The sequence below is a fragment of the Rhinolophus hipposideros genome (assembly GCF_964194185.1).
Source record: "Rhinolophus hipposideros genome assembly, chromosome: 20".
In the NCBI taxonomy this organism is placed as follows: domain Eukaryota; kingdom Metazoa; phylum Chordata; class Mammalia; order Chiroptera; family Rhinolophidae; genus Rhinolophus; species Rhinolophus hipposideros.
In genome coordinates this window covers 34,520,848-34,536,725 of record NC_138066.1, presented here as the reverse complement: position 1 = coordinate 34,536,725, position 15,878 = coordinate 34,520,848, and the positions used below count along the sequence as shown (strand labels likewise).

General features: G+C 49.7%; 1 protein-coding gene across 1 annotated transcript; it reads right to left on the bottom strand.

Moving 5' to 3' along the window:
* Positions 1-388: 388 nt before the first annotated feature.
* LOC308488139 (transcription factor CP2-like protein 1) lies at positions 389-11,596 on the bottom strand. The gene is made up of 16 exons (XM_081027476.1): positions 11,571-11,596; positions 9,459-9,563; positions 8,811-8,962; positions 8,598-8,671; positions 7,780-7,885; positions 7,565-7,671; positions 5,393-5,545; positions 5,057-5,167; positions 4,480-4,577; positions 4,215-4,269; positions 3,365-3,458; positions 2,892-2,982; positions 2,344-2,426; positions 1,738-1,883; positions 1,573-1,624; positions 389-1,139 (listed from the first exon to the last, which is right to left on the bottom strand). Exons 1-16 carry the CDS (start codon positions 11,579-11,581, stop codon positions 1,102-1,104), a joined length of 1,476 nt encoding a protein of 491 aa, XP_080883602.1. The 5' UTR covers positions 11,582-11,596; the 3' UTR covers positions 389-1,101.
* Between the last annotated feature and the right edge of the window lie 4,282 nt (positions 11,597-15,878).

Below are 15,878 nucleotides of genomic sequence, written 5' to 3'. Positions count from 1 at the left end.
ATTACCTGCTTTTATTCCCTTCATTTTAGCAAATATTTCAGTGTCTAGTCTGTGCTCGAGGCTCCTAGGTTGAGAGATAGAGATACACAAAGATTAACACAATGGGGTCCCTATTCTTTTAGTGGACATGAGCAGTGGATCCAAATCTGCACCCTAAACTTCAATCTCAGGATGTCTCGCCTGAAATACCCTTGGGGAGCCCTGTGGAGTCATAGGCCCCACTTGAAATCCAGTCATCCTGCATGAGGTGAAAAAAGATACGGCCCAATATCACTTATCTTTTTTAAAAGCACTTAATGTAAAATTGGTTTTCTACAAAGAAAAAGAGATACACAAAAAAATCAGGTAGATTACAAGCCTAAAGGTGAAATGGAAAATTAAAACTTTAAATTTTGACAAACATTTATTTATATTTATCACCTTAATAAAAGGATTTCTTAAGATATAAATATTAAAAGATTAATAAATTCAACTACATTTTTAAAGCCCCATAGCCTCAGTGTTCAAAAATAGCTATAGTATTTCCCAAATCTTTAAATAAGCACATTGATTTGATAGTTGAATGGTCTTTTGGAGGCTTTAGTGGATACTTTTTGCCCAAACTAATTGAAAAAAAATCCAGCCAGATTCATTTATTTCCTCTGTCCCCGACTCCATCCTTCGCCCATGTAGTTTAAGCAGAGGACATTTCTCAAGAGGACCATAATAACAAGAAAATTGAACAAGCATTAAGTATTCCTTTTAAAATTAACTTTTAATTAACAAAAAGGAAGGGGTAAGTAAAATTTTAAACACAAATTAATGCACTCTGTTCAGCAACACTGCTTGGGGCAAAAGCTCCTTAAGCACATTGCCAGGTTTTTTTGCCTCACAGGCTTGGCCAGCTCAGCTCTGCTTGGGAGGCTGTGTCCCAGGTTCTAACAACCATTGCTGCTGAGCAGAAAGAAATGTGAGCCTGGGGGCTGCTTGCCTCCAGGGGAAGGACACATGACAGTTTGGCTTTCCATTTGGAGTCTGGTGAAGCTTTGAGGACTTGAACAAGGCTTCTGGGGAGCCAAAATGGCAGCAGTCTCGCCTCCTTGCAGCAGGGCAGCCCTGGGCCTAGGTCAGAACCAGGTAGTAGCCATCTGGATTCTGCACTGAAAGCAGTAAAAGGGGCACCACTGGGATGAAGCTGCCCCCCAGCCATCACTGCTGCACTGCCCCCAAACCTCTGAGCAGCGGGCAGCACCATCTGCCAACCCCACTTCACATCCACCTTTTCAGGAAGCCTCCCCTCTGTACTGTAGCAGGAGGAACGGGGCAGGCATCCTAATAACCAGAACCACAAGCTGCTGACTGGTCAGCAAGCACCTGCCCTATTGAGCATGTTGCAGGTTATGTGGGGCTGAAGGGAGGAGGCCTTACCTTCCTGTGTCATAAACCCCCTCACAGAAACGGGGGCATCTTTTTCCACATGAGAATGCATTTATCCTCCCATTTTTCCTGAGCAATATATAGCTGTGTTTTAGCTATATGAATCTCTGCCCCTTTGACACAAACGAAGCTGCCATCTCCCTGTAAAACCCCTACCTTTCTTCACCACAGCCACGAAGTGTGATTCGTCCTTAAGATTCTGAACCACCTGCAAGGGAGAAGGGGTCACTAAGACAGATCTGTTCTTATAGCCAAACAGAACCAGGGCAGGGAGAGGGAAACAAGTATGGAGGGCCTTACGGGGAACTGCTGTCCCTTTACCTGATCGCTGAGGAGAATGAGGATGCCCCCAGGGCCCTGGTGGAAGAGGCGGTGGATCTGATTGGCTGGGAGGGCCAAGAGCTCTGCCAGTTTCCCCATCAGCTCTAGGGCACTGAGTTCATCCAGAGAAATTTCTTGATAAAAGCCTGGGGTGTGGGCAGCAGAGGGGTGGGGATCAGTGCCGGGGGGGGTTCCAGAGGGAGCCCGAGACACCTGGGCTTGGTGACAGCCTCAGGGAGGAGATGGGGCAGGGGAGTAAAGAAGTTAAAAGGCTTATAAATCCACTTAGTCTTCACCTCTTTCTCACCTTTGGGAATGCCTCAGACTGAGGGGAGCCCTCAGTTGAAAGAGGAGATGGGAGATCTACATATGAATGACAAGCCCAAGTATAGTAATAAGATTACAATGTTCAAATCCCACCTACTAATAGAATGACAAAATCAGATGGGGTTTAGGTTGTAGAACATGGAGGAATAAACCCAGGGAGAGGAGTAATCTGGTCATGGAAGGCAGGGGCATGCTGAGGAGGGCATTCCACTCCCCAGGCCAGAAGAGGTTCCATGCAGCCATGCCTGAATGGCTTCTGAAGAGAGGCCAGAATCTCACCTGAGTCAGGGTTCTTAGAAACCTCGTTCTCTTGCCTAGAGGCCTCCTGAGCCACATATAAAGTCAGCCGGTGACGGATGGGCCTGGGCCAAGAAAACAGTTTATGTATCAGCCCTGCATAGCTGAACTAACCGCTCCCACTTTGAGCCCCTATCCCTGGGAGAGACCCAGCCTTCTCCCAGGTCTCTAAAGAGACCTGGGAGAAGCATTTCTTAGGCATTTCATGAATGCCCGGGGGGGGGGGGGGGGGAAGAGAAGGTGAGAAAAATCCACCTCTGTCCCCAGAAATTGAGTGATGCAAAAGGGATGGACACAAAAGAGGTCACAGGAACCTAACTTTTTAGCCCATCCCTGCCAGCCTTGTTCTGTGACCTCAGACAAGTCAGTGTCTCTCTTGGGCCTGAGTTTCTTCCTCTGTAAAATGAGGGAGTGGAATAAGTGGTCTTTAAGGTGACTCCCAGCTTGAACATCCTATGAAACACCACTGCTAGCTGAGTTGGTAGGTGCTGCTCCATTAGGAAGGGACCCTGGTTGGCAGTGCCCAGCACCTGGCTCTAAGAGTATTGAAAAGGCGGATCCCATCGGCAGCTCCGCAGATCTGGATAAGGTCCTGGCGGGTAAGCTTCAGCAGATCAGTGCCTGCAAAGTCAGACAGGGCCAGATTGGAGGGAAAGGCCTGGGATCGAGGGTGGTAAGGGACACAGTCCAACATTACTCTATGAAAGAGCCCTAGTATGTCCAGACGGGAGAGATGGATTCAAATCCCAGCTCTGCCACTTGCTAGCTGTGTGTCCTTGGGCAAATTATGTAACCTCTCAGCCCTGCCATCAAGGGGTAGTGTATAAATTATATGGGATAATACCAGAGACGAGAGCCTAGCAAGCACTGCCTGGCAATTCTTTGTCCTAAATGAAAGTTAGTTGAAGGGCACACAGCAAGCCAGGACAGAAACAGGCTTCCTGTTTAAGTGTCTTATCCTCAGCCCCTTACAGGTCTGGTCCCCACCAGACCCCAGGCTCACCAGTGAAATTGGCCAACATCCTGCAGTAGCTGGAGAACCGGTGCCCATGCAACCACTGCTGCGTCTCTAGGATGGAGGCTCCTGGGTTCAGATCCTGAGGCATAAAGAGGGCAGTCTAGATAACACCATGGACCCACGGACTGAGATCAAGGGGGGAGGGGAAAGTCTCCCTGTGGGGACAGAGCCAGGAGTGCACTTTCCAGGCTCTCGCCCTCACATGGAAAGGGACTCAGGTAGTAAATGGCCATCAACTGTGATCGGATGGCCATCAGCTGTGGCTAGTTGGCTATCAGCTGTAACCAGTTGGCCATCAGCTGTAACCAGTTAGCCATTGGCCAGTATTATAACTGCCATGGCTACGTTAGCAGCAAATGGGGGCTAGCAAGAAGATGGTGGCTGGCAAGCATGGATTGCAGTTAGCACGGTGGATTGCAGCTAGCAAGTGAGGTTGGTTGGCAGAGAGAAGTGGACGGCAGGTTGCGGATCGTGTGGCTCCTGCTTCCTGTGTCTCCAACCCAGCCACCAGCGAGAATGTAGTGGTGTGACTCCCCTATCTATGGCTCCGTGGGTGTTCCTTTTTGGCCTCACCATATCCTGCGTTCTTAGGTGGGGAGCGGGACCAGAGACCCCTCATGACACCCTGCATGACATTTCCCTTAAGGGCCCCAAATCTGAGAAGGGAGGCTCATCCTGCTGGTGGAAAGTGCCCATCCTAACTGGGAAGTTTTGCAATCTGTGGCCATACAACATCTGTCCACCAGGGGGCAGGGCCACTCTATTCTGGAGCGTGAGATGAAGCCTCTCAGAGGTTTTGGGATAATGGGTGATGGGTTGGAAAGGAAAGACTCACCTCAGCTGGGCTGCCGCCCAAGGTGTCCAAGAGGAATGGTGGTGAGTAGCAGAGCCTGTGGGGGAGCAGAGTCAGTCTCCCACCCTGCCTGCCTTCCCCACGCCTGCCCTGGGAGGCAGAGCTTGCCGCTGTCATCCCATGTTTCCAGAGGCACAGGGCACAGCTGCACCCCTCAACCCTGCCCCTCCCCCTATTCCTGGGCTAAGGAGCTCTTCTCTTCACTCTCACCCCAAAGGGCTGATAGAGGGTGCTCATCCGCACTTACCTCTCAGGGGACAGAAGCTTGCAGGAGTGGGGTGAGGTCAAAGCCAGAGGGCTGAGAGGCAGATAGGACCCTGCACTGGGCTCTGGCCACGGTGAACACTGGGCAAACAAACAGCAAGGTGGGCCTAGAGGTCTGAGGACAGTGGTGGCTGTCCCTCATTTCCCTCCATCTGTCTATTAAGAGCCTTGGCCAGACTGGGTCGCTGCCCTTGTCAGGAGTTCCTGACAAGTTGACCAAGTATCCACACAAAGGAAGAGAGTAAACTAGCCTTCCAGTCTGATTGGGGGAGTTGGGGCAGGCTTCCTGGAGAAGCCAGCCAGCAACACAGCAGGAAGGGAGGTGCTCCAGGCAGAGGGAGCAGAGGGAGTGGGCAGCAAAGGCGGGCACAGGAGACGCAGCCTGGAAGGTGTCAGCTCCTGGAAGTCCTGAGCAACAGGCCGTGCAGTTTGTCCTTGCGGGAGACACGGGGGGGGGGGGGGGGGGGGCAGTCGCAGCCCTTGAGGCCTCAGTTTCCCCAGGTGTATAACAAGAACCTTTTCTCCAAACCTCCCCTCATGGCCCCACCACCTCAACACACCTCCACGAAGACCGTGCTCTCACAGGCTATCTGGTACTTGTCTCTCTCATGCAGGGGCTGTCTCTCAATCTTCTCCCGGTCAGTTTTCAATTTCCGGTCAGCTCCTTTGGGCTACAGGAGGGAGACGAGGAATCTCAGAGACACTCTCTTTACCTGCCCACTTCTCATTACAGAAGGGGCTCTAAGAAAGAGATCAAGCCCCATCCCTCTGTGTACAGAGAAGGGAAAGAGGCCCAGAAACAGAACCACAGTAAAGCAGGGCCAGAATCCACACAGCCAGCAAGGCACGCTGGCAGCCCTGAGAGGAAGGGGAAAGGGCCCTGGTGGTGCCTGGACCTTGAACACCTTGATGAGGCAGCCAGCTGAATGCAGGTGTTCAGGTGGAAGCTCTTTGTCACTGGGCTTGAAAGTGTCAATCTGGAGGCGGAAGGGGACGCCTTTCTCTCCACCTTTTTTCCGAGGAGTGAACTCAGTACTGATGCAGTGAACCTGAGGTGGAGAAGAAACAAAGGAAAGAAAGCATGGTGACTCCAGGTCCCACCCACATTTTAGGGACTTCACCTAAAACCCGTTATCTGCCTGTCACCTGTCAGCCATTTTTCATCCCCAAGCAGGGTCTAGTCTTAAAGTGTAACTTTATTACATCCTTTCCCTTGTTCAAAATCCTTCAATGGTTCCCAAAGCTTATGGGATGAGAAGCAAAGTTCCTGACCCTGGCATTCGAGCAGCTTAAAGAGTCAAGTCAAGCCTTTCTGTGTAGCTGCTCTCTCACCCATTAATGAACCCACTGACCCATCTAGCCAGCCTATGACCCCAGCACAGCTGCAGAGTTCTCCCCAGAATCCTCTACCTGGAAAGCTCTCCTTGCTCACATCTGAGCCAAGACATCCCATTCCAGGGTAGGGTTGCCAGCTAAAATACAGGATATCTAGTTAAATTTACATTTCAGATAAACAACAAACAATTTTTTTTGGTATCAGTATGTCCCAAATATTGCACAAACTATACTAAAAAAAAATTTATCTAAAATTTAAATTTAACTGAGTATCTTGTATTTTATTTGCAAAATGTAGCAACCTACTCCAGGAAGCCTTCCTGGCCTGTACCCCACATGGCCTGCAGCCTGTGTGTTCTACCTGGCAGCGGGATTCCAAGGGTAAGCGAGGTCTTCCCCTCTGTTCACTGCCAAATTCAGACCTCCCACAATCCTGTGACGAATACTTAAAGGATCTAACTTTATAGTTGGGGAAACTAAGGTTCACAGAGATTATGTGACAAGATGCATGGTCAAGATCCTTACAAGGAAGTGATGGAACTGAAATTGGGCCACATCTGCCTGACTCGTAGTCTAGCGGCTTAGACTAGAGTGGGCACTCAAAAAAGGGACTTCCAGGTGACTTTTGACAATATTGTTTGATTATAAAGGGAAATCTATTTGTAAAAAATATATATTGCTACAGAAATGTATAAAATATGGAGAACACTGAAAAAATGTGAAGAAGAATATAGGCATCTCCCATCACTCCACCCCTCAGAGAGCACTGTTAACATTCAATTATTGTCTCTTCCTATCTTTTCTCTGGACAAGAAAAGGGGGAAAAAATGTATATACACACACACACACAAAACACACACTTTTATTTTTACAAAGTTGAAATCGAACTTTAAATACAAGTTTATATTCTGCCTATTCTGTCGTTATAGGAAAGCAGTTTCTCTTGTCATGAAATATTTCTGAGGCATCATTTTAATGGCTACATAATTTTCATTGTAAGCCTGTACTAAAACTTATTTAAAAGTCAACTCTCTTCCAATGGACATTTTAATCACTTAATCCTTTATAGGATAAGTTTCTTGAAGTGGAACTACTGGGTAAAAAAATACGACCATGAAATTTAATAAATTTTGCCCAAGGGCCACACTACCTATAGAATAGGTGCACCAACCTGTATTCTCAGAATATGAAGGTGTCTGTTTCTCCAAAGAGATGTATTTCCAATAGTAGTGTTTTAAAGTCTTCATCCGTGATATATATGAATTTTTATTAGCATTTTATGAGGTTGAACTGTCTATCGGCAATTTATATCCTTACATATATTGTCTGCTTATCTCCTTTGCCTATTTTTCTGTTTGGTTTTCATCTGCTTTTTTCTTATTGATACATGAGAACTTTTTATATCTTAAGGATATAAAAAATTATATGTAGCAACTATTTTTCTCACTTGGTGTCTCCTTTTAATTTTGCCTAAATATTGCAGACCATTACTTTCTATGAAGCTAAATTCTGTCCTGTGTTTTATAGTTTCTTCCATTGCTCTCAAGTTTAACAAGTCCTTCCCTATGGTGAGATTTGATGAACATTTATCCATACTTTTTCCTCGAGGTGCTTCCTGGAAGTGACTCATTCTTACTGTCCCCTCACTCCACCCAAACTCACCTTTTCCCACCTAGGGTGCCGCCACCCTCATCTGACCTCCAGGCTCATCCCAGTCCCAGAGGCTGACTCACCTGCAGGAAGAGGGAGGTCCTTTTGGTCGGGTCCCAATGAAACTCCACTGTATTGAGTTGTGAGGGCAGCACTTGGGGTTCTATCACCCCCACAGACAGTGGTACATCTGCAGGCATAGGATGGCAAACAGGGAGCAAGGCTCAGGCCTCCCCATCCATAAGGGCTTCCAAACCAGATAGCAGCTCTAACAGGTCCCTGGTCACTGCCTACTCACCGATGTCCAAGATGCGGTCCCCAGGCCGGCTCCACCTCCACCCATCCAGCTGCTGCTGCTCCGTGTACTGCAGGCGTCGGTCATGGAACACCACACGCACCACACTCTGTGGGCATAGGAGGGCGTGTCTCATCGGGCAGAGGGTGCCTGGGCATTTGGGAACCAGTTCCCACACCTGAGGTACATTAAGCCTCCCATCCTCTGCCCACCTGACTTCCCACCCCCAGTTCTGTCCAGATACCCACCTGCCACTCACAAGCTGTGAAACTGGGGAAGTAACTTAGAGACCCTGAGCCTCAGTTTCCTCATCTGTAGAACAGGGGAGTTAATCCATTCCCACTCTGTCACTCTACCTGTTTCTTTCCTTTGCAGCACTTATTAATTTGCAATTTGTAAGTCAACTTGCAATTGCATGTGATTTGTGTAATTATGTTTGTCTCACTCAGTAGAATGGAAGCCCCCTGAGGAAGGAGACTGCACTGTATCTCTCTATATACTGCTGAATCCCTGTCTCAGGAAATAGTTTCTGGCAATGAATGGAAGCTGAATTATTTTTTTTTAATCTTTTTGAGAAAAGGAATCATGTGTGAATAACACTATGTAAACTTCTAAATCCTGGCTCTGCATCCTTGAGAAAATACTTAACCTCTCTGTGTCTGTTGCCTCAACAATTCCTGCTCACCACTGTGAAGGTCAGATTAAAAGGTAGAATTGTGAAGTTTCTCCTTGACAATGGCATCGCAGTGATGACTTTGGCTTCCTGCCCAGAGGGACAGTCGTACCTAGCCTTCGCCAGTCCTGGGAGGGGTGGCACCTACCTTCAGCAGCCGGGGCCACTGGGTGGCATCACCCAGCTTGGAGTTGCAGAGCATCTGCACCTCATAGGACTGGCCTGGGAGAAATGAAGGGGATGTGTGAGCCCCACTCTGAGGGCAAAGATGGTGATGGTGCCTGCCACCCCAGCCCACACTGGGCCCAGCCTCCAGAGTTTGCTGCCCCACGAACCACTCTCCTTCCCAGGCCCCACGTACCCTGGTTTAGGTAGGTGAGGGCCTCCTCCTGTTGCTTCACGGCCGGTGAGGTGGCTGCACAGAGCACATACTGCACTGCGGGGCGGGGAGGCTCCTCGCTGGGGATGTTGGGCAGCTCCTCCTGCTTCAGGTAGGGCAAGGGCAGGGCCTCCCTGCCAGAGAGAGGAGGGCACTGTGGCTTGCTGCCCTGTCCACCCCTATCCCCTGTGGGGATTTGACCACTTTGCCAAGTTCTCCCTCCAGGGAGCCTCCAGTCTCCTGTAGCAGGCACCCCGACAGCAGCCAGGGCTACGGGGACCCCATTCGGCCCCTCTGGCCTCTGAGAGACTTCCCTTAAGGAGCACATCTTAGATACTACTACCCAGTATCTACAAACATCTGCCATCAAGGCCTTGTGTGCAACTTCAGGGCTTGCCTGATACCAAGTCAATGCCCAACAAAAGTGTCTTGGGCAGGTCATGCTCAGGGTGTTTGGAGAGGTCCCAGGGCCCGTAAACTCCAGGTGCACTGACCACTTCCCAACCCCCCAAAGGAACCTGACAGCAGGAAGCCCATCCCCCTCAGCTTGAAACAGACAACCCTATCATGCCCACCACAACTCAGACCAGCACCTTCCTCGGGGTGGAGGAAAGGGGATCTGGCCCTTACCTGAGCAAGCTGCTTGTAGGCCCGGGGTACAGTTCCCCAGGACTGGGCCATAGGTGCTCTGGCTGATTGTGCCAAAACAGCATCTTGGAAAGGGAGCAGGACCAGCTGTGTGACAGAGAGTTCAGCACTGGGTTGGGCTGGACCCACTGGGCCATCCACCCGGGGCCTCAGCCTTTATACACAGAAGCAAGCCCACTGTGGGGTGGGGTGAGGCCTGGGGCCTCTGATTGGCTGAGCACTCAGGGCTTTAGGAAACTCAGGACCTCTTAGGCAGACCAAGTGTGGGGAATCGAGAAATGCTGTCCCCAGGGCTACCCAGCAATCATTAGCTTGATAGGGAGATGGTGGTGCAGCAAAACAAAGACACAGGGATGGACATCCACTCCCCCAGCATTCTCCAAGAGGCCCTGGGACAATGCGGGGTACCCTCAGGTTTCAAGATTGGCCCCAGATCCACAAACCATGTGGAATAGTGGAGACCTGTGGGTCTGGACCCCATGGGAGGAGCCTGACGGCTCCAAGGGACAGAACAAGCAGACACGCAGCATCACATGGACCTACAAAGGGTCTTTGCTCCCTGCTGTCTACCCTTCTTCCCCTCCCCCCACCCTTACACACAGGTGCGTATGGCAGGACACCTGTCCTTTCACTAGGGGCTGCCCGGTGAGGGGACTGGAGTTTACAGAACATAGCTCAGCTTGCTGTGGAAACAGCTCAGGGGGTGGTGCTGGGAGGGAGAGCCCACTTGTGGGGAGGAGGAGGGTGTGCCTGGGGGGCCCCTCCCAGGGCAGAAGGAGAGGAGCTCCAGGGGGGCTGGTTTCTTTGACCCTCCTCTGCCTGGGGGTTTGGGGGTTTGGGGCAGACTGTGTTTATGGACAAATACAGTCTGCCTGGGGGACGGCTTCTTTCCCTATGCTCAGCCCCTGTTGTCACTGTACACAGATAGCCCCAGCCCCCTCCATCCACTCCTGACTACTGTGTTTGGTATAAACAGATGAGGGCCTTGCAGAGAGCAGAGAGACAGGGCTCTAAACACATGGCCTGACCTCGTGTGACCCTAGCTATCCAGGCTTTGTGATTCTGAGGGACCTGCCTGCAGGAAAGGGTATCCCCACACACATCAGGCAGGGCAACCCCATCTCTAAGTACTTGGCCCTTGGTCCTGCTTCCCCTCCCATAAAATTAGACAAAATGGAAGAAGGGAGAAAAGGGGATGGAAACATTCCTGCCAGTGGCAGCCAAAGAAGCCCACATCCTCAATACCCCGTGATAAGATTCCCTTAGACTTGGAGATCGCACCCATTGCCCAAAGCTGGATTCAAGGCCCGGAGGCCCCACGGAGCCCTCCCAGGTTGGACATAGCAGGATCCCAGGAAGGCCAGGGGGAAGGGGAATAGGAGGAGTCCTGGCCAGAGGTATTGACGTAAGAACGTCCAAACCTGTGGAGAATTTTTATAAAAATGAATCTGAGCCAAACAGGGGACACCCCTGGAAGCCAGATCTCAACAGACTGAGATAAATAACAGTTTGCAGTTTCTTTTATGCATTTGAGATTAAGGAGGGAACTAAGGAAGATAACATGAAGGTGGGAAAAAGCAAGACAGGATCAGATTACCTCTTGCATGCTTTAGAAGGAGGGATCTGAAAGGGTGGTCAGGTAGTATTAAAAGGAGGAGTCTGAAAGGGGCCATTTCAAAGGTTGGTTAAACTTATATGCACAGAAGCAATGGACAGGACTTGTTTACGTCAAAGATAAGTCTTTTAGTAAAGAAGTTGTATGCTGGGGCGTACCCACCGTGACTTGCCCAGTTAGGAATTTATGATCAGATCACCCTGTGAGGTTACTTTCCATAGAACCCATTTAAATTCATCCACAAGGGGGAGAAGAGTGTGGGAGTGGCAGTGGGGCAGAGGAGAGAAGTGAGCAGGTGGAGGTAGAAAAGGTGGAGGCTAGTATGGGCCCCCTTCAAGGATACCCCAGGAGCTGGTCCTGGGAATGGGACTCCAACTCCAGCATCCAATCACCCACCCTCTGCCTCCAAAGCTGTCTGTATCCTACCGCTTCTCCCCCTGAATCCCATCTCTCCCATACTAGCTGCTCCTCCCACCTACCTTCCACCCATCTCAGTCTCTGCACGTCCGTCCCCATCCAGATGTTCCTGAGTCTGCTCCTGGCTTTCCATGGCTCTGTTTCCAAAGAAAAAAGCCCAGATTAAGGCATATGGAGCCTGGCCATGCCCCTCCCCCCACCCCACTCTTTTTCTGTGCCCCTCTGGGCCAGCCCAGCACAGAGTCTGAACAGCCCATCCTCAGGCTTAGAGAGGCCTTAAGAAACTTCTTTCCAGGCCCCCCACTATCAGAGGAGTCTCAGGCCCACGAGGCAGGGGCATGGCCCAGACTCTGTCTCTTTACCTTTCTGAACCCACTTTCCTCATCAGCAAAATGGGAGCAAGGCTTCCCTCCCACGCAATGTGGCAGTGAAGATTAATGGAAATTCTGTGACGCTGCATCTTTTTCCAGGGTTTGATCCCCCAGGAGCTCCTCTTGGGGTTGTGGGGGACGCCACCAAGGACCCCAGTGTCCCCACCAGAGCCCCCTCTTGGGGGGTACAGGCATGACTGTCCCAGAAACTTCTCCATACACAGATAATTTCAGGGGCAGTGTTTTGGATGCAATGTTTTTAAATGGGTTTTTCCCACCCAAAATGCTCTATCATCTATTATTTTCTAGGCCATGACATAACCCATCCTAATAATACCCTTTCAGGTTCCTTAAGCCAAGGAAGTAACTTTTTATCTGTAAAAATTGCTGAGAAATAACAATTCCATGACCTTCTTCTCCTCTTACCAAAATGTTTTGATTTGTTTTCTATCCCCAGGCAACATTCCAACCTGGAGAACAGGAGACTGAGGTCTACCCTTCCCTCAAAGAAAGGGGGGCTGAAAGGAGAAGTGTCATTCATTCATTCATTCATTCATCCATTTATTTGACAAAATGTTATAGAATGCCTACTATGTACCAGGCTTGCTCTTGTTCTCTCTCTCTCTCCCTCTCTCTCCCTCTCTCCCTCACACTAGTGTGTGGGTGGAATCCTGCCTATATAGGGCTCAGGCACTCCCTGCTACCCCTGCATTGGTGGTCAAAAGGAAGGCCTGGGCCCTGAGTTCAGGTAAAACTATTTTAAAAAGGAATGGATGAGAGATGATTTTTTCAGACATTGTCCATGCACACGAGCATATACACAGAAATCTGACAATACCAAATGGTAAATCTCTGTATGATCTGTGTGTCTTTGTACACAAATACCCCCACCCCAGGAAACGATTCTTTCTCCCAGCAAAAGCTCTCTGAGTACTCAGGGCGCACAGCTCCACAATTGCACCACACTAAACAGCGCCCCCTAGAGTCAGTCAATGCATAGGCCAGGTTCTAAGCACGCAGTCTTTTATTCCTGAGAGTCCGTCTCAACCACCAGTAAGTCTCACCTTTGAAAGGCCCCCCTCTCTGTTCACGCTTCAAATTTACTGCCTGCAACTTAACCCTTCCTGCAGCCCAGCCAATTACTGCTTATGTCTCTATGTACTATCTCTGCCCTTCACTAAATTCCTTTATAGCAGTCATCCGATGTGTAGTTTATTCTTTGTGTACTTTGTCTAATGTTTTCTTCCCATCACAGTGGAAACCCCTTGAGGGTAGGAACTAAGAGAGGTGCACTAGTGTTAGGGTTACGAGTATGTTTGTTGGAGTGGCCGGATGGCTCAGTTAGAGTTGTGAGCTCTTAACAACAAGGTTGCGGGTTCGATTCCCACGTGGGCCAGTAACTGCGCCCTCCACAACTAGATTGAAAACAATGACTTGACTTGGAGCTGAGCTTCACCCCCCCACACCTAGATTTTGAAAAACGACTTGACATCCTGGAAAAAAGTAACAACCTTTCTGAGCCTCGTCCTGCAACTATAAAAAGAGGATGATGAGAGCCTTTACCCCATAGAGCTAGAGTGAAAACTGAATGAGATAATAATTGAGCCCTCATAAGTGTGGGTATCTTTTTTTCTACGAATCCCCAGTGCCTAGTACATCATAGGTTTATTTATTTAGCACTTAAAAGTAGAGGTTTATTTCTATAGCACTTGTAAGTAGAGGGTCTGTTTATCAAACAAACAGTTCTTCAGTGCTCTGTATGTCTTCAGAGTGCTTTTCAAACAGTCTACCTTCTGAGGAAGATGCTTTTTTTTTCTGATATATTATCCCCCATTGTACAGATAAGGTCACTGGGGCTCAAAGAGGTCAAGTAGCTATCTCAAAGTCACACAGCTAAGAGGAGACAGAGCCAGGGTTTGAACCTAGACCATCTGGGTCACAGTCACTGTTCTTAAATCACTGTACTATGCCCCATTCTGCCTGATAAATTTAGTGTGGAATTTAAAATGAATCTCCAGGCAACATTCCAACCTGGAAGCTGGAGAATGAGGTCTACCTACCAAGTCACCCTCACTTCTAACCTCCAGATCCAGTTGCTTCCAGACTTCATCTTTTCTCTTTTCCACCAGCTCTGAGCAACAGCCTACACCCCAGTCTGTGCCCAGGGCTCCTCTCCAGAAAAAGATCCTCCTTTAATAGTTTGGGGCTCCTCAGTTCTCATTTCTTCAAAATTCTAACCCTAACAGCTCTCCCAGTCCACTGGGTTCCACCCCCTTGCTCACCCCAAAGTGATGACATTGCTATTACCGTGGAAACAGCTGCTTTGTGGGTGGGTAGGGGGAATGGGCTGGTGAAAGAAAGCAATGGCTTCAGAACACGATCAGAGGCAGGGGATGTGGAGGAGTGGGTAAAGGTGCTAGGCTTGGGGAGGGACCACCAAGGGCTATGACCCCCACACACACACAGACACATGACTGCTATTAGTCATGTCTCTTTGTCCCCAGCCTCAAAGAGAAAAGAAACAGAAGGGGAAAGAGAGTTTTCTTCATGGAGGAAAGAACAACATTCCCAATTTCATTGTCCCCCTCACATGAGAACAGGTCTCCTGGACAGTCGGGGCTTGTCAGGGGACAGGGGTAGGATTGCGTGCACTGGAACCCCTGTTGTTCCCCTCCAGGGAGCCTGGTGCACAGACAGCAGTAACAGCTCACCCAGGGAGTGTTAGGGACAGTGCCACAGGCAGTGGGAGGGCGGCTCTATGCCAGTGTCCAGAGCTCCAGGGGTTGGTGGCAGCCGGGGGTGGAGGGGCCCTCCTCCAGCCCCTGAGGACCTGGCTGTCCCAGATGCCACAGCCGGGAAGTGTGTCAGGCACTTGCGTAAGAGCCTTCTATATTTCCATAAAGTCATAATTACCGATGCCTGCCATGGGGCTTAGCTCATTAGAGCGGTATCTGCCCCTGGGGCCCTGGGGTGGGCTGGCAGGGGGAGATGGCGGAGACTGGGCAAGGCCAGGACGCTCGGTGTTTTCTGCATTCCCAGCCCCACTGAGCCTGGACCCTCTTCCTCTCACCAGCTGGGAGATGAAAACTCAGACTTGGCCTCAACCATGACGGACTCCCCCACCCTAGGAGAGCCAATTCTAAAGCTGGAGGGAAAGGCCAGCCGCTCATGTTTTCAGCTTGGGCGTTCCTTGGCAACCCATGGGGCCAGAGGCCATAGCAGGAAGGGCTTCAGCTGAAGGTGTTTGTAGGAGAAATTGGGTTAGTTCTTATGGAAGGAGAAGCAATCCCTCACATCAGAGAATCTCAGCCACTCACTGGAGGGGCCCTGGGGGACATTCAGGCCAGAGGTTCTTAATTTGGGGGATCATAGATTCTCTGAAGAGCCAATGAAAACTCTGGACTCTCCTCCAGAAAATGCTTATCCTCCAAAATTTCACACAGCTTCAGGGGGTTCACAAACCTCCTGAAGCTCACCTACAAGACCAAGGTTAGGAATCCATCATCATCATCATCATCATCATCATCATCACCATCATCATCATCTATTGTGTGTTTACTGTCCATTGCCTTACATATATTAACTCATTTAATCCTCAAAAGAATACTAAGAGACATGATTATTGCCACGTTTTAATCCAACTCCCCATTTCAACCTAATCTAGTCTCATTCTGCCAATCTAAAAAGAAGGGAATCAAAGTCCCTCCAGAGCTAGAAGCTCTCTGCCCAAGGTCGCAGACTGGGATGAGGACCAGGCTCCCTTCATGTTCTGGACATTGTGCTGCATGCAGATTGGAAGTTATCTGGTCCATCCCTCTGCCCTCGGGTTCCTGAGGGCCCTGCGCCCACTGTCATTCCCTTAGCTCTCCTAGTAAGCGGCACCTCAGTAGTTCTAGTTTGACTTCCGGTCTAAAGAGCCCTTCTGAGAATGTGACCGCCACTTACCCTCCTGCAATGCCTTGCCCCTTCTCTGCCCATCCCTCATTTCTGCTCTCTGAA